Source organism: Pteropus alecto, unplaced genomic scaffold, assembly GCF_000325575.1.
Source record: "Pteropus alecto unplaced genomic scaffold, ASM32557v1 scaffold155, whole genome shotgun sequence".
Lineage (NCBI taxonomy): Eukaryota > Metazoa > Chordata > Mammalia > Chiroptera > Pteropodidae > Pteropus > Pteropus alecto.
The window spans coordinates 8,172,453-8,190,837 of NW_006438113.1; the positions used below are offsets into that span (position 1 = coordinate 8,172,453).

General features: G+C 38.7%; 1 protein-coding gene across 5 annotated transcripts in view; it reads left to right on the top strand.

Annotated features, from left to right (window-relative positions):
* The window catches only part of KCNMA1 (potassium calcium-activated channel subfamily M alpha 1), a 686,137-nt gene that overhangs the window by 442,794 nt on the left and 224,958 nt on the right, over positions 1-18,385 (top strand). For all 5 annotated transcript variants that reach the window (XM_025049379.1, XM_025049381.1, XM_025049380.1 and 2 more), the window contains exon 6: positions 11,242-11,317. In XM_025049379.1, coding sequence (XP_024905147.1) covers positions 11,242-11,317 — 76 coding nt within the window. The remainder of the gene's footprint in view (positions 1-11,241; positions 11,318-18,385) is intronic.

An 18,385-nucleotide genomic window follows, 5' to 3' on the forward strand; every position in this document is an offset into this window, starting at 1 on the left:
AATGTCCTGAGTCCTTTCTGTCCTAGGATAATGGGAACCCTGAGCAGCAAATGATCTATCTTTTACCTGTGTATCCCTCAATCTCTGTCCGTACGGCAATTCTGCTTCCGTCTGAAAAAGAGGTCCCCAACCTCTTAACCTGTCTAGTTGGCCAATGCTAAAATCCCATGGTACTGGTTCTCAGGATGCCTCTAACCTGATTATTCAGGTTCTAGGTGCCAACTTTGACCCTCTGAAGGTACAGAAGTGGCTGGGGTCTTCCCCACCCGGAGCCTCTGGCCTGAGGTTACTGAATCTTTGATATGAGTACAAGGCTCAGAGCCAGAAGACCCACACTCAGTCCTGACTGTAATAGCAGCAAGCAAAAATTACGAATAAAAATAGAAATTTTAATGTAAATATTATAGAAAGTTGAAAAAACTCGAGAAAATTAAAGAAATCTCAAAATCCTGTCTCTGTAACACAACCATTTTTAACATTTTATGCTTTTCTTCTAGTTTTTATTTTTCATATACTTGCATTTTTCTTAGTTTTATCAGAGAAAACATGTACTTTATATACAATTTTTTTTTCTTTTCAGCGTTTTCAGTACTTTTTTTTGTGTTGTAGTAAAAAACTACAACTTGGAATTTTCCATCTTAACCATTTTTAAGTGTATAGTTTAGTGGCGTTAGGTGTATTTGCATCGTTGTGAAAACACATCTCTAGAACGTTTTCATCTTGCAAATCTGAAACTCTACCCATTAAATAACTCTCCTTTCCCATACTCTCAGCCTCTGATAACCATCATTTCACTTTCTATACCATATTTCTTGAACTGAACACTCTATCATAAGCATTTTCTCTTTGTTACATTATTTTTCAAATTCATATGATATCCCATAGAGAAGATGGACTATATTTAAAACCTAGTTATAGATATTAAGTTGCTTTCTTCTTTTCTTGTTTAATGAATAATTTTGCAATGAACACCTTTATTATTGTCGCATTCTTTCATATTTTGTTATATTTTCTTATGTTATATTCCTAGAAATAGAATTAATTTAATTCATAATGTAGAATAACTTTCTAAAAATGCTGTATCAATTTACAATTCTACCATCAAATTACAAGACTATTTCATTACAGTCATCTCTAGTAAGCAAAACTCAAATATATTGTTAGTTAAGTAGAACAAACGCGATGTTACTATAATTTTTATTTTGCATTCCTTTTATTTTAGTCGAGTATACTCATTTCTAATGGTGGTTTACTAGTTATATTTCCTATTTAATGATGTGCCTGTTTATGATTTTTTGCCTATCTGTGAACCAGTGACACAGTATTTTACATACATGTTTTTGACATTACAAATAATCTATCCTAATTATATCATATTTGATTAAATTATTTTTCTAGTAGGTTATTATCTTCATTACTTTTTTGACATAGAACTTTTATATTTTTATGGTGGCTGATCTGATATTTAAAAGTTTGTATGATTCCTTTTACATCTGAGTTTAGAAATTCTTCTTTTCTTCAGTGGGCTAATAAATATATAATTACATTTTCTTCAGTTTTTTATGATATATTACTAATATTTAATTTTAATTCATCTCAATTTAATTTCAATTATGGTATGAGGCGACTGTTTAAATTGATCCCATTGTTAACCAATCGTTTCATCATTATTGCATAATGCTCTTCTCCCTTTTGATTTGTGGTGACTTCTTTATTACATAGTAAATTCTTCTCTGTGCAATATAGTCTATTTTACCTATTCTATTTTGATTTCCTTAGTCTATTGTTTTGTGGTAAATATGGCCTATGTTATTTCTTCATGTTGGAATATAGTGAAATTTCTTTGTGGCCTAATACATGGCCAGTTTTTGTGACTGTTCAATAGTAGTTATTAAGTGTGTGTTCCTAGCTTATTGAGTAATATGTGTATGTGACCATCCGCCCATCTATTCAGATAGATATCTACGAATATATCCCAAGGAATTAAATGTTATGCAATTATTCTATATATGCTTATTTTTGGTCTAGTTTCTGGAAAATTAACATTAATGTCTCCCACACTGATGTGGCATTGTAAATTTTTTGTTGTTTGATGCATTCTTGTCAGATTTTATTCTATAGATATCTCAAAGCTATATTCTTAGGTATATAAAGTGTTTTCATTGTTACATATTCTTGGTGGATTGTCTCTCTTATCAATATATGAAGTATGCTCTTTATTTCTTTGATAAATTTTCATACTAGCCGATACTTTATTTGAATGATTATTGCTTCGTTAGCTTCCTTCCTTTTTTTTTTTTTTTTGCTAAATATTTGGTAGATATTTTTTAGCCTTTCATTTCTAACTTTCTGTTTTGTTTTTACTGTATCTCTTATGAACAGCATGTATCTAGAATGTGTTATTGCTATCTGAGGGTCTTTGTCTTTTAATAGATGAATTTAACCCATTCAGTTTTATTACGATTACTAGTATATTGGGCTCTTTTTGCTGTGGCAGTAGTCTTTTCTAATTAATATGATTTTTTTGGTTTCATTTTTCATAATTCTTTTCCTTTAGTCGTGTGATCATTTTCTTTTGTTCGTCTCCTTCCCACCTTGAATATGGAATTTACAATTCCAAATATATTCTTAAGTTCTTGATACACATACTTAAATTGAAATTTTTCTGTTAGTATCTATAATTTATAGTATCTTACCCTGAAGCAAGAGAAGAACTTTAGTACACCTTTCATACCTCCATTGCTTTCTCTCCTTCATACGTTCATCTTCTATGTAGTACCATCTAGAGATTTTAATTCAGATCATGGCTAATATTTATTATTTTTATAATATTCATTGAACACGTAAACTAATCAGTTATTTTATTCTTTTCCTGCTTTGTTTCTTGTATCTCATGTCCTTTTGGATTTATTTATTTTTTCCAGATAGCTTAGTATATGTTCTTGGTTCAAAATAATTTCTCCTGAGAATTATGAAGTTATTCATCCTTTATTTTCTTTCATTCAGTGCAGCCAGGAGAATTATGACAACCATTTTATTCTTACTGCTTTGAGGGGTTTATATCTTCACATTCATGTTCTGAAATGTCACCACAATATGCATAAATGCGGGTCTTTTAAATTTAAACTTGCCGGGCACTTAACAGACCTTCCAGTCCAAAGATTCAGGTTATCCTTCTGTTCTGGGAAACTTTCTTATATTGTTTTGAATTTTTCCTGCTTTCTATTGCCTTTATTTCCTCCTTCTGGAAACTCGATTATATAAATACTGAAAACTCTATACCTCTCTTCCATGTCTCTTAATGTTTCTTTTGTACTTTCCATCCCTCTGTCCCTTTGTATGAAGAACTCTCTGATGGTCCAACCCTCTAGTTTGTGTGTGGCTATACCCATTCTTCTGTTTAGTTGGCCTTTTAAAGTTTAGATGTTCAAAATTTTAAATTCTAAGATATCTAGTTGATTTTTGTTGAGTTGACATATTTTCTCACAAATTCTTTATGTTTTTCAATTAAACTTTTTCTAAAGTTGTTGCTTTATTAATGTGGTATCCTCAAGGGTTAGTTTGATAGAACATGTGCCTGCCTTCAAAAGAAGCTTGACTTGCCTCAGGTATTCAGTGATTTTGATTTTGTGCTCTTCTTCGAATTTGAGATTTTCTGTTAGCCTGTATATGATTGCTGTCTTTGCTTATCTGAGGAGTGCTGGGATGTTCAATAGTGCATTTTGGTCCAAAAGCTTGTCTTACAGCTGCAGAGACAACCTCTTTCTTTTAGGATTTACCTGTTATTTAGGATACTGCTTGACCAACTAAAATGCCCATACTTACTGCCATGTACTGGGTGATCTTATTAGGCACCTCAATCTGTTAGTCACTCTCCCAGCCTCCCTCTTTTCAGTGCCAGTCACCTCATTTCACCTTTTGGACGTTTGTTTTCTTCTTTATTATGATCTCTTCACCCCACCACCCCTATCGACCTTAGTCTTTGTGGAATTCCTCATCAAAATTTATTGACCGAGGGCATTTTTGATATTCGGTTGTTATTATTATGGAAATATATATATATATATCTACATATATAGATATCTATATATGTAGATATATATGTTTTTACTGTATATGTTGTACAAATGTGAAGTTTGGTTTCGCAGCTCTGCCGAGTTAATTTCCAACAGAATATACACTTTCCATTTACCAGCATGTTGTTTTCTCTTATGTGCGGGAGGTTCCTCTTCTATTCTTTTTGTCCTTGAGGGATCTTACTGTATTTTTCCCCCTCTACTATTGCTTTAGGGAGGTTTTGAGAAGAGTCAGAGATAACCATTCTGTTCAATCTGCCATGTTTAACCAGATGCTCTAGATCATTATTTTAATCCACTGATGAATTAAATGTATTAGCATTTTATGTAGAATTTTAACATTTCTAATCTTAGTGAGATTATTTTCCTTTTGGTTTTGAGAGTCAGTTTTTAGTACCAGGTTTACGTGTATTTCATAAGACAAGTATAGTAGCTTTCCATCTTTTCTTTTTGTATTATGGTAGTTTGGCATTTCAGTAAAATTTAAATGTTTTAAAGAATTTAATAAATTATATGAGTGCAAAGTCTTTGAGGGGAAGCTATTAATACATTTTTCAATGTATATTTCAATTATTTTTAAATGGTTTTCATTTTTGTGTGTGTCAACTTTCAAAGTTTACGTTTTTGTGAAAGTTGTCCCCACTCACTGAGTTTTTCAAGTTTTATTAGTATATAATTGTGCATGACTTTTTTTTTTTCTATTTGCTTCTTTATTGGACCTGCCAGTACTTTATCTTATTTTCTTTATTTGCTTTATTGTTGTTATTACTTACCCCCATAAAATGATTTGGAACTTTTTATCAATTATAAATACTAAAATAGAAATCATTTTTCTCCTAGTGTTGTTAAGACTACTTTTTCCCTAAAATCTTAAGCTGACTGCACTATGTTATAAATAATCTCTCATATTATTGACTTATTCCAACTTATAGTTAGCATGTTCTTTAAAATTAATTTAATAAAAGTAAAGAGCCAGTTAGATTACACAAACGATTACTCAGATAGAGAGAAATTTGCTAACTGAGAAAAAATTAGCACTTGGTCCCTTTGACACATAATTAACTGTAATAGATTAATACATCAAGATGGATTAACAAGTTAGAGGTTAAAGGAAGAAAAGAAAAGATATCCTAAATCAGCAGCTCTCATTGATATCCTAAATCAGCTTGGCTGCACATTGGAATCATCTGGGGAGCTATAAAAAATCCTGATGCCTAGGTTGGACCCCAGACCAGAACATCTGGGGGCGGGAGGCATCGGTATTGTCTTAAAATCCCCAGGTGATTGTAATGGGAGCAAAGTCTAGGAACCACTGCCCTGCTGCCATGTATTTTCCAAGTGTGGTGTCTGACCAAGAGTATTTACCAAATTTTGGAGCCAGTTGAAAATTCAATGTCAGGCCCCATCGCAGACCCACTGAGCCATAATCTGAATGTTAACAAATCTCAGGTGGTTCATGTGCCCATGGAGTTTGAATAGCAGATTTCTAAAGCACGTATAGCAAACTAGGCCCCACAGTCTAGTTATTTGAATAAAATTTTACTGGGATGCATCCATGCCCATTCTCTTACATGTCCTTTGCAGCAGAGTGCATAGTTGTGACAGAACCTAAAATGTGTACTATCTGCCCATTTATACAGAAAAAGTCTGCAATGCATTTCAACTTTAAAGGTTCATTAGAATCACCTCAGAGCTTTAACACTTCCTCTACCTGGCTATACCCCAGGCTCGTTGAGTCAGAATGTGAGAGGAGGAAGTGAGCCAGGTATTAATAATTCTTTAAACTTCCCAGGTGATTTAAATGTGCAGCCTAGATTCAGAACCACTGCCATAGAAGTACAAGAGGAAATGGAGATGCATTGTTTTAAAAATCTGTTTTTATGTTGGAGGTGGTCATTTTTGAATATTAAAACCAAGATGCGATGATGGAAAGGCTGATATATGTGACCATATAATAAACTTTAGAATTTGAAAAATAAAACCATCTTAAGCAAAATTTTAGACTTAGGAAAAAAAAAAACCTTAAGCAAAATTAAAAGAAGAATGCTAACCTGTGGGAGATAATATATAACCTACAATATCCTCATTATAAAAGAGCTCAGGTAAACTAGCAAAGGCCACTCTAAAGCTCTTTGAAGAAGAAAATAGAGTAACTAATAATTATATTAAAAAATAACTTCATTTATTAACATAGAAAAGCAAAATAAAACAGCAATGAGCTCCCGTTTGGAATTGGGGTCTACCAAATTGGGACTCTTAAAATCCCTCCCTTCTTCCTTCCCTTCTTTCCTCCTCCTTCCCTCCTTATCTTCTTTTCTTTGTCTGAATACTAAGTCCTGTGGGGATGCTGGCAAAAGGGCATTTGCAAATGCAAATGTTAATTGTGAGGAGGGTTTGGCAAGAGAATCACATTGTTTAAAGTGCTTACTTGAGTTGAAAGTATTTGATATTTGAAATTTGACTGGACAAAGTATGTGCCAGGGCAGTGATTACAAGCTGGGTTTTGTGGAGTTAGACAAATTTGGGTTGAGACCTGGCTCTGTTGCTTACAAACTGTGTGCAGGGCACTCTAGTCTGTTGATCTTAGCTATTTTCTTCTGTTGCATGGATTAAATTAGATAAGTATTAAAGGTTTTGGCATGCAGGAAGTAATTAGAAACAATGGACAATCAATAAAAATAGATTTATATAATTGTCAACATCATCAATTAACCAATAATTTGAAATAGCAATAACATTATATACTGAGTGTGTGTGTGTGTGTGTGTGTGTGTGTGTGTATGTGTGTGTATCTTGTGTGTTTCTGGGCTTTCTGTTTGTCTTGTTGACTTTTCTGTGTGGTCGTATATGATTCTATGCTGTTTTAATCCTATAGCTTCATATGATAAAATTACCATTTGTTGAGTACCTCCAATGTGTCCACATATATTATCAGGACACTTAATTGTCTCGTATACAGTCTCCAGGGTAGATTTTAATGATCACATCTGTGAGGAAAAGAGGAAAAAGGACAGGGTGGAGAGGTCCCGCTGTACCAGAGGCTTCAGCCCATCCCAAAGGGAGCTCTGCAGCTTGATGGTCCTTCAGAGTTGTCCTGAATCCAAACAAGGTAGCAGGCCTTTGTCCCCACATCTGCCAGCGGTGGGGGCTACCACTGGCAGGGGTGTAACCTTGGGCAAGGACACTTTTCAGGAGCTGAGGATGAATAAAGATCCTCTAAGAAGGGATCTGGGCTGCACCTCACAACTTCCACTATAGCTCCTGAGTGTCATTCATTTAATATAGTCTCAGATATGATATGCTAGTATTTTATTTAAGATTCTTCTAGTTAGTCATTAGTGTAATGAGTATGCCTTTTTTAAAAAAAAAAAATATGGGCTACCTGTGTCTAGCTAATGCCAGCTTTCTAAACCAACAGAGTATAGAAATAGAGATAAAAGTCCATTTTCATTACTTGACTATAGAATCAAAGATTAGAGAAGTTTACTATTTCTTGATACTTTAAAGAACTCACTCATAAAACCATCTGGACCTGGTACCTTTGGGAGGGTATAAGTCATGTTTTTTGGTATACACAATTTCATTCATAACTCTGTAATAGCCATTTTCTATTTCCCTCGAAAGTCATTTTGCTTCAGAGATTTTAAATTATATGTGGAATAAATAATAAGAACATAGTGCTAAACATCAGAGAAGATGAATAATTTGTTACTTAGTCATTGCCTATCCTACTTTCCCCTTTTCTCGGCCTTCATTATGTAATCTGAGTTGCTGTCCGTACTCCTCTGAGCCCTCTCTGGGTGCAGCAGAGTGACCAGTGGTTAGGGCTCTTCCCTGGTTTGCCTGCTTTATATTTCCTAAGAGCATCAGCTGTTTCTCAATCTGCTCCATTTATTTGATTCAGGCAAGTGTTTATTGAGTGCCAGAAACTATTTTAGGCATATGAAATATGTGGCTGTGAACAAAGCAGGCTTCAGTCCCTCCCCTCATAGAGCTGATGCATGTTGTAGCTAAGTAGACAGAAAGCTAATTACATAAATAAGATGCATGTGCTTTATACTGAAGAGGAAAGAAAAGCAGACAAGAGAAATAGAGATGGGGGAGGGGGAGGAGAGAGTTGCAGTTTGGGATAGAGTAACCAGGGAAGGTCTCACTGAGATAGTGACATTGAGTAAACACCTGAGGGTGATGAAGGGTGCCTTATGTAGTCATCTGGGCAAGAGTGTTTCAGACAGAACAGCATGTACAAAGGCCCTGAGGTGGAACATGGCTGCACAGTCAAGGATCAGTGAGGAAGATAAGCAGATTGGAGGGAAAGTAATATGAGGAGAAGGAGGAGGCCAAAAGGAAATGGAGGTGCCCTTGCTTTGGGTCTTTGAAGGACTTTGACTTTTACTCTCTGCAAAGTGGGAGGGCATTGGAGGGTTTTGAGCAGAGAAATGGCGTGGTCCATTTTACCTTTTAATAGGCTCATTCTGGCTGCTGTGCTGAGAATAGACCATAAAGGGTCTAGGGCAGTAAGCATTTGGAAGACTGTTGTGAACTGTGGGCTGAAAGATATATGCTTCGGACCACCGTTTCTCCAGAAAAGAAAGAAATCCAGTTGGGTCATTTGTGTTCTATTTTTGTTCCCATAAATGGAAAAAAAAAAAAAAGTACATTTACATTCAGACACAAGATTTTCAGGATGAAACCATTAGTGGCTAATATATTCCTAAATAATACATGACATATGCTCTTGACTGGTTTCAGTGTTGTTCGTCCTTCTCTACCTCAAGTTTCTCAATTTATTATTTTATCTCCCAGTAGCATGTGACGGTGGTGTTGGAGTGACAACAGCCCTCTAAGTTGTACTGGATGCTTAGCACCAATAGTAGAATTTATTAAAAACACACCTTCTCGCTCCTGCTGCTTGTTCTGACTGAAAAAGGCTTGCAAACTTCTTTGAACATGTTTTTGTGCAAACATGTTTTCTGAGACCTTGGATATTTGAAAATATTTTTTGTTGCCTTTACTGTTGAACAACTCTTGACTAGGTATGCAGATTCTTGCTGTTGCCTGATTGTCATTTAAAACTTACTATTACATAATGTGATCTTAGATACATTAATAGTAACCCTCTCCCTACCCTGATACTTTATTTTTTTCATTTTAATGCTTGAGATTTAAAGGAAAAAAAGTCATATACTTCTCGACATTGGTCTCTAAGAGCTGTTCATCCATTTTACCTTTTAACCTCGAGTCATTTTTTCATATCTAGAAAGTTCATTCCTGTTATGCCCTGGCCATACTTATGATCTTGTCTGAACTTCCCTTTGGAACTCATTTTATTCATGGGTTGCATCTCTGTTCTCTTCACTCCATTTCTATTTACTTAAGCTTCATCTATATTTTCCACTCATTTCCTTACTTTCTGTTTTCTGAAATGACTTCTCAATTTTGTGCTCTGTATCAAGTTCGGTTTTCGTCAGTGTTAAGTCAGCCTTTCATCAGTTTGGTTAGGACTGTGTGTTTGGCCCCTGAGCCTTTTCATTTCATCAACATCCTTTCTCATCTCTGCACTTTCTTATTTAATAAAAGTAACATAAATATCATTTAGAATAGAAGGTGAATTTTTTCTAAAAGAAATCTTCTGTTTGTGAGGGTAAACCCTATTCAAACGAAGAGTTTTCCTTCTGAGCCATTACCCTTCTCCCTCTTGAGCAGTGGGAGCCCCTCACCTCCACGACTTTGAGTGTTTCCTTCTTACCTTGTGCTTGAACAAGGAGTAATCTCACTGGGTTCATTGTGGAGTTGTATAGGGAGAAACGTGTGGTCTGTGTCTTTTCCTTGATTCATCTTGGGGTATCTAGTGAATCACCACCGCTTCTTCCCCCCACTGCGCATTAGACACTCCCCTTACTGCCTCACTTATGGGGGGGCGGTTTGGGGAGGTTGGGGGTGGAGGCAGTGGGGGTAGAATAAAGTCTCACCATTGGCTTTGGGCTGCCTGTCAACAACTTAGCCTACCTGGTACTCAGCACCGCTCATGGCATGTGGAGGCACTTAATAAAATGCTTTTGCAAAGTCTGTAAAAGAAAATCCCTTTGGGAAAAGGGTATGATATTGAAAGTGTCTCAAAGTTGTGATAATCAGTATTTTGTAAACAATCCTCTTGTACTACAGCCAAGTGTTAAAACCTCATGAGTGACTCAGAATGTTTTTGACTCATAAATGTGAACTCGACAGAAATATATATTCACCCTTAGCTATTAAAAAACAGCAATAACTTGAATTTTCTTTAATTCTTAATTGTATTTTTCCCCATCTCCTTCCCTCTTCTGCTACCAAAGAAACACTAGCTCTTCTTTGAAGAAAGGTTGCTATTTATTTATTTATTTTTAGGTGAGGCAACCCTTGGCTGACCTCACAGGTTGCAAGGACCTTGTCAGCTTACAATCACTTATTTTTTTTATTTTTTATTTTTTACACCTACAACACTTGGTCTTCCTAGGTGGTCTCCCATCCAAGTACTAACCAGGCCCGACCCCGCTTAGCTTCTGAGATCAGACAAGATCGGGCTTGTTCAGGGTAGCAGGGTAGACGAGAGTTGCTGTTTAGAAAGGAGAAACATTTGTCTTGACACTTAGTAAAACGGCAATTATATTAGTTTTGAATCCTGAAGTTATTGAGTGTGAGATCTTAGAAAAAAACCAACGCCGTGGGCTGTACTCTTCATTTTATCAGGACTGAAGTTAAAGATTTTAAAAAATCTATCAAAGACATAAGGTTATCCGATTTGTTCCTAATCTGCTCTTAGCGCAAGGGTTACCCTCAGCTATGCCCAGTAATTTTCAGAGACAAAATCCTCCCGATTAGGTAACTTAGAAACAGTGCTTTATATCAGAGATACACACATGAGAACCCTCATTAAACTGAGCTCTCCCCTGCAGACCTTCCTCCACAGTGGCTCCAAACGGGACCCTTTAATGAGAAAGTCAGTTTACCAGCTGAAATTAAACCAGTCAAGAATCAGAATGAAGGACTATGTCCAAGGTAGCGATGGTTTAATCTTCTACAAGAACTTCATCTGCTTTCGACCCTGGCAGCTGTAAATCACACAGCAGAGCGTGAACATTAAAACTGCACGCTGAAAATAATGCATCTGTTTCATTTGTCTTTCCAGGTTTGAGATTTTTAAGAGCTCTCAGACTGATCCAGTTTTCAGAAATTTTGCAGTTTCTGAATATTCTTAAAACAAGGTAAGATGTTCTTTCTCCCATTTTATTTTTGTTTTCCCTTCATTTTGGTCCCCAGTGCCAAGTTGTAAATATCAAGTGTGTTTTGCTTCCGTCGCAATAAAGTTAAAGTCTGTTATTCACAGAAAGATTGATGTAACCTAAGATTGGGAGAAGGCCTGGAGAAGGGTTTGGGTCGCTCTCTTCGGCAGGGCTGGGGACTCTACGGTAAAGAAAAAGGAGCAGCTGTGCCTGTGTCCCCTGTTTGGGAGATGGTGCGGGGTTGCTCGGAAATCAGGTAACCAGCCGTAGGTGACTGGGGAGAGCCACGCAGCCGATGAGGGATACATCTGTTCATTGATTCGGAAGTCCTTGCTCCCAGTTCTAAATCGCCCCTTTATTATATCACTAAATAAGAAATTGAACCTGGCCGTAAAAGCAATAGAAGCAATGCTTTTTGAGAGGCAATCACAAACCTCACACGGCAAACAGAAAATCATTTCATTTCAAAGTACATTTTAGATGTTCATTTTATAGCCAGTGTAGCCCCTGGGGCTTGCTCTATGAATTGCCTTTTGGGGAATACCTAAAAACCTCCTGCCAAATGCACCACGACTACTTCTGTTAGCCGTGTTATGATCTGGACCAGGAGGAAAATTCCCCCAGAAACCCCTTTCCTGATGACCTGTGGGTTTGCGGAGCTGGCCTTAACCCAGGGCTGTCTTGATGAATAAACTAATAAAAGAAGTTAGACGAGCTCTAATGGAGAATAAGTATAGGTGGTAAATTTCTCTTGTAGGAAATTATACCTAAAGAAGCTCACTGCTAATGTTCCATTTCCTCTTAACGTATTTGATCAATAATTAAAAACGGGGTACCTCTATTTTGTGATTTATAATTAACGTGCCTGCATTTTGGGGGCCTTGGATTCAGCACTGTTTTCTCAGTAACTGAGGCTGGCACTCAGATTCCTGAATCTGTCACGTCCAACAAATAAGACCACAGGCTAGAGGGCTTCCTCTTTGGGTCTTAGTGTTTTTTGTCTGTTTATTTTTGGTTACGTCCAAATTGGTTTTTCCTCCCTAACTATTCATCTATGTGGATGTGAGGTAAATTCACTTTCTGTTAGCCCAGTTAAATAGAAAGTGAGCATCTAATGCCATAGAAATCTATATTATATCCCACCAGCCTATACTTTCATTATCCTGGGCCAGAATTTATCAGTCCTCTATTTAATAGTACATAATATCATTGATATAGAGTGAATATTGTTCATCTTCATAACTCCTCTGAGTGCCAATGACCTTGATTCTACCTTTTTATGGCTCCTCTATACAATGGACTCTTATGACTCTTGAAATTAAAATTATCAATAAAGCTAGCAATCCCCATGTTTACCTATATCGTATTTACTCCAGTAGACTGTATGTTTTAGGGCAGAATCAGTGAATACCCAGTGACAATCACAGGGGCTGTATTTAAGGGACACTCATTTTTTTCTTTTGGGGATGGTGTCATGTGGAACCATCCACACTCTCTAACATGGCATAGTGCCTCCGTGCCTCTCTCTCCTTGTTTTGTGTTTCCCTAATAAATTTGGGAGTTTTAATTCTCTGACACCAGGGTTTAAAAAGGTGCCATTACTTGGAGGAGTGACATGATGAGAACTGTGTTCTTGCCTTCCATGTATTCCACAGGGCTCCTTTCTGGTCTTGAGAATGATGAGCCATCTGAATAAAATCTCTTTTTCTGGACTTTTACCAAGAGAGCCTTCGATTTCCCATTCCTTGGAAAAGATTCCTCTCCTTTGGCTGAGGGAAACAGCACTAGCATCCCTGGTGAACAGTCTACCTGATAACTCTACACTCATGGGTGCTTCTTTTTCCCAGTGCAGAGGGCAGAGAGCTGAAGCAGGCTGCAAGGGAAAAGGCCGACTCTATAAATCGGGAGACCGCGGCCCCAGGGAGGGGTCCTGGGGTGGCAGGCTGCTGGGGGTCTGCCACCCTGAACCCAAAGCAGCATTTCCCAGAATCTCACTTCCCACTGAATTAAATTTTCTCTACTGTCAGAAGGTGCTTGTCATCACAACCCCACAACTCAGGTTGTCCCAGTTCCTCTTGCTTCTGGTCACAACCAGGTAATTGAGTCAATTCAGCAAGCCTGAAGTGAGCACCCGTTTGTGCCATCAGTGAGGTGGGGTGAGGTTAGAGTTCTGCTGTCAGAGATCTCACTGGGGGGAGGGAGAGCCCGCCTGGCCGACAGTGCAGTAGGTACTGACATACAAGTATAGCCAGGGGCGTGAGGCACAGAGGACAGTAATTAAGCTGGGCTTAGCATGAGTGTGGGGCAGTCAACGATCACTTCAAGGCAAAGGGGTGTCTCAGGTAAGCCTCGTAAAAAACTAGGTGTCATCCTGGTGGAGTTAGAGATTGGGCATGTGAGATATAGGGACGGTGGGCTGACTTCCAATCAAGGAACCTGCAGAAAGCTCACAGGTGAGAGAACATGGCCTTTGGGGAAACTTTGAGTAATTCTGTGTTCCTGGTGACTGGAGGTTCTGTGGTGGGAAAAAAGAAAGCAGAGATGAGAAGGGCAGGCAAAGGCTATATCGCCAGGCGCAGATTAAAACTGCATTGGATTGTAAGAGCTCTAGAGGGTTTAGGACAACTTCGTGAGCCCATTCTCTCTCCAGGTGCCTGGCTGCTTGCTTCTTTCTGTTCACCCCCAAGTGCAAATCCCACAGAGAAATGAAAGCCTTGGTTTTTATAGGGCTTTGGACTTTGAGCGATTTTCTGGTGACTTCTCTGTACCCTGCTGCTTTCATGTTGATCTTCCAGGAGGGTGGGTGGAACCCCATAATCATCTTTAGAGAGATTTTGTCTGGTTTTCTCTGGGGGTCAATCCCCACAAATCTGTTGCATTAGGTAGGGATGGGGACATTGCAAATGTGATTTGAAATTGTGGTTTCATTTTCTGTTCTTTTGGTGGCTTGCTTGGCCAAGAGCTGGAATAAATAGGGCAGGGAAAAGTAATGAGGTGGGGTGGGGGTGGCGGGGAGCAGGGAGAAGGGAGAGAGACAGAGAGAGAGACAGAATTAAGGAAGCAGTGAAAGGAAACCAGAACGAACAGATGACAGAGAAAAACATAGATGAAAGAGTTATGAGACAGTATCAGGGCCGTTCCCCAAACTGCTGGTCAACAGAAGGGCCTAAAATGCTTTGTGTCCTGAAAACAGCATGCTGAAGGGAACAATCGGAGACTCTGTGTCATTGTCTAAGCTTTTGACAGTTTCTCAGTTGCCCTGAAGGCTGGCGAGCAGGCTCGTAGGTGAGAAGACACTAGTTCTATAGTCAGAACAAAATAAGCAGCTCTGTTTAAAGGCTGTCATTCTACACCTCATTTAATGTGGTAGATATTGATGATTAAAACATGGATCATATTCCAAATAATGACTTGCTAGAGAAAACCCAAGAAAACCTAGACAAATTGTTAGATATAACAGATTTAGCAAGTTTCAATGTCCGAAAATCTATCGCGTCCTATACATCAACAACAAACATTTACACAATGTAATTTTAAAGGTAAAATAAAAACAAAACCATGTGTCAAAAATTAATTTGCCAATAGTGCTGCAGACTTTATGGAGCAAATTGTGTATTAAGAAAAAAAGAAGTCTCCTATCTGTTATCTTTTGCTCAGTGATGAGTGACCCTGAATCTCAGTGGCTCAAAATAACTATCACTTCTTAAAAATTTCCGATGATTCTCCAGGTCTGCTGGGCAGTTTGAGTCCAGGCTGCCTTGACTGTGGTCAAATGATGACTGCATGAAAAACATGCCTCACTCCTGGGCCTACCTCTTGCAAACGAAAGCCAGAATTTCAAGGCCTTAATCATGTACTTGGAGTAAAAAAGTCTTTCTTCTAAGATGGTTCTGTCCTCTCATTGGTGCTCCCTGCCACTTTCTCCACAGCCAAGAGCAGTGCCTACAAAAAGCTGACTGAAAAGTGTGGGAAAGACAACAGATAGAAGAAAGTAGGGCAGAACAGCAACTTTTTAATATTTAAAAATATACCCTTAAATTTGTAACAAAACAAACAAGTTATTTTATTTAATACTCACACATCTACCAAAAAAAACCTCCACAACCGTGTAATATAGGTATTAACAGATAAGGAAAGCTCATCTCAGTGCATTTGAATAACTTCCCATGGGACAGTTATGTACATGGTGGGGCCAGAACAGGAACTTACTCTACTGCATTTGAGGAAATGTCTAAAGATAGAACACACACACACACACACACACACACACACACACACACACACACACACACCATGGATCCACTAGTGATTTTTAAAAAAATGAAAACTGCCTTAGTGTTTGCTCTAATTATTAAAGTACAATATGCTCATTGTAAATATCTTGACAATAGAGAAAACCATAAAAGATAAAGTAAAATTTCCCAACAATACCAATGGTCGAGGTAACATTACAAATATCCTATCATATATCACTTTTACTTACCTCAAAGCATTCCGTGATACGTACATACCATCATTTACCTAAAAAACACATTTTGAGAACTAAAATCACTGAAATACATATATAGCCTCAGAAATGGCTTCAAGGTTAAAATTTTTAAAAAGAGTATTTGATATATAGACTGCAAAGGGCCATGCAGGTAGAGGCCACATTATGAAGACTCTTAGATGTCATGGATTTGATGCAGACAGCAAGAGAGAGCTGTCAAAGGATCTTAAGCAAAAGAAGAACATGATCAGATTTACATTTCAGAAAGATTCACTATTCTACCAATTGTATAGAGAGAGGGTTTGAAGCATCTAAGACCATAGAGCATGAGACCAGTCTGGGGGAAAGAACGTTAGGGAATGGCCTTAGGTAGTGCAAGTCAGGGAGAGCAGAATAAGAGGGATCTAGAGATATTTAAGTGGTGGAATTGACAGAACTCGATTTTGCTTTACTCCATGTCTTCTAATTCAGACCATCCATCTCACCGTGGTACAGTCCAGTTGACTTTCGAGGGTAGATATTCCACATCTGTACAGCAAAGGTAACAATACAACAAAATAAGGCCATTGGTGCCTGGCTGCACCCTCAGCCAGGAACAAAGAGGAAGCTAGTGGACAGGCAGAACAAGGACAGATTTGTGTTTTTTGTGTAGAAAGTGGATGACATTTTTACTGTTAACTAAAACACATCTTGTTAAATATACTGAGGGCAAAGATGGCCCCTGACAGCTCTAATCGCAGAAGGAACCAGACTCATTCTCCAGTATCTATGGAGACAGACTCACTCTCTCCTGGTGTCAATGGAAAAGGTCTCTGATCTACAAGAACAGGAAGGTCCCCTGCACTTGCCCGTGGATGATTGACTGTACCCACTAATGGCTGCTGAGAACTATGAGATTTGGCTGTGAAATCTGTGACTAGACCCACTGGCCTTTTTTGCTGTGCAGGGTACACAGTCTTATCCCTGCAAGCCCCGCCCTCCTTCCGAGGAGCTCCGTGCAGGCTGGTGAGGTTTGATTTTCAGAGAACAGAGGACGTCCACCAAGAGTTAATCTTGCTTCTTTTCTACAGAGCTTTTAGATGATTGCCTGGTCATAGAGTTTAATTTAGAAAACAAATTCTTAAGACTAGGGATCTGTAATGATGCTGATGTCATAATAATAATCAGATTTCAGAGCCGAATGTAGACTCTTTCAGAAACAATGATTAAGTGTTCTGTGCACAGCGAGAGCTCTCTTAAGCACTATTAATATCACTGTGACAATCATTTAGAGATTAATAATCACCATATTTAGGTCATTTCTCCAAAGCACCAAGAGGCTCAGAGACTCCAATACTTTCAGTGTCTCAAGAGAGTTCCACGTGGTTATTTGTTCAGCCTCAAGGATCTAGGAGTTTCTAAGTGAGTCACTTATCCTCTGCGAAAATGAACAATTCATGCTTCCCTGAGATCTTTCTCGTTGCGAGTGGCTACTCGTTCCTCATCGGTTTCTCACTCTCCATCGTTAGAGCTCACTGCAGAGGGCTTACGAGGCAGAGGCAGGGGAGAGTTCTGCTCTGTCTTGGCTCCCCATGGAGAAACTGGCCAGGGACAGGACGCGGTGGTGATCTAGCTGCATCAGCATCAGCTCATCAGTCGCTAGGGCTGCTTCACCTGACATGGCTCATTGTGTGGATGCCTTACATCTATTTACCTTATCACCACTCTGCCAATCTGTGATTGAGGAGGGAGTATTCTTCCAGAGAGAGAAAACTCTGGAAGGCCAAGGAGTAAGCCTGTGGGGCTGGCCGGCTTCTCTATGGAATAGAAAGGCTAGAGTTACAGTATCTCTCAGCTCTAAGGAGAGGCTTAGATGGACGATTTTAAACATTCTTTTGGCTAGTTGGTGATCTCCGTTCACAGCTATAGAAACTACTTAGAAGTGAGGGGGTGGTAGTATGACCCATAGTATTTTCTGAAAAAGGGGACAAAAGCCAGGATTTGGCAGATCTGTGCTAGATTCACCACCAGAACTTTCAGAGCCACGGAACTAACCACACTGGTTAGTACAATAGTGGGAGGCACAGGATCCGCCCTCTTTCCTCAGACAGGGACATTATAGGCCTGATCAATTTTGGGTTCTCTGAGAGCATTTTGGATATCAACCCCTTCTGTTATCAGCAAATGGCTTTTAATTGCAAGTGACGGAGTCCACTTTGAATTAGCCTTGGCGTGACTGGGGTTCCAAGAGAGAATGAGGCACGTCTGATTCAGGAGTTCAGATTCTCTGGTCAGGATTCTGCCTTTCTGCTCATCTCTTTTGGGCTTCGTTCTCAGATAGGTTTTCTTGAGGCAGATGGCCCTGTAGAGAGCTCCAGGCTTATGTTTTTTATACCAATTCTCAGAAGGAGAGAGATTCTCTGATAGGCCCTACCCCATAGCTCTGTAGAGCTGGGAGTTCCTCTCAGGCCACCCAGGTAGAGGGACGGGGTGCGTGGGTGGGGCTTTGGTTGACACCCAGCTCATCCACAGGAGAAAGAGATGCAGCGCAAACTGAGGAGTCATAGAAACAGAGGCAGTCT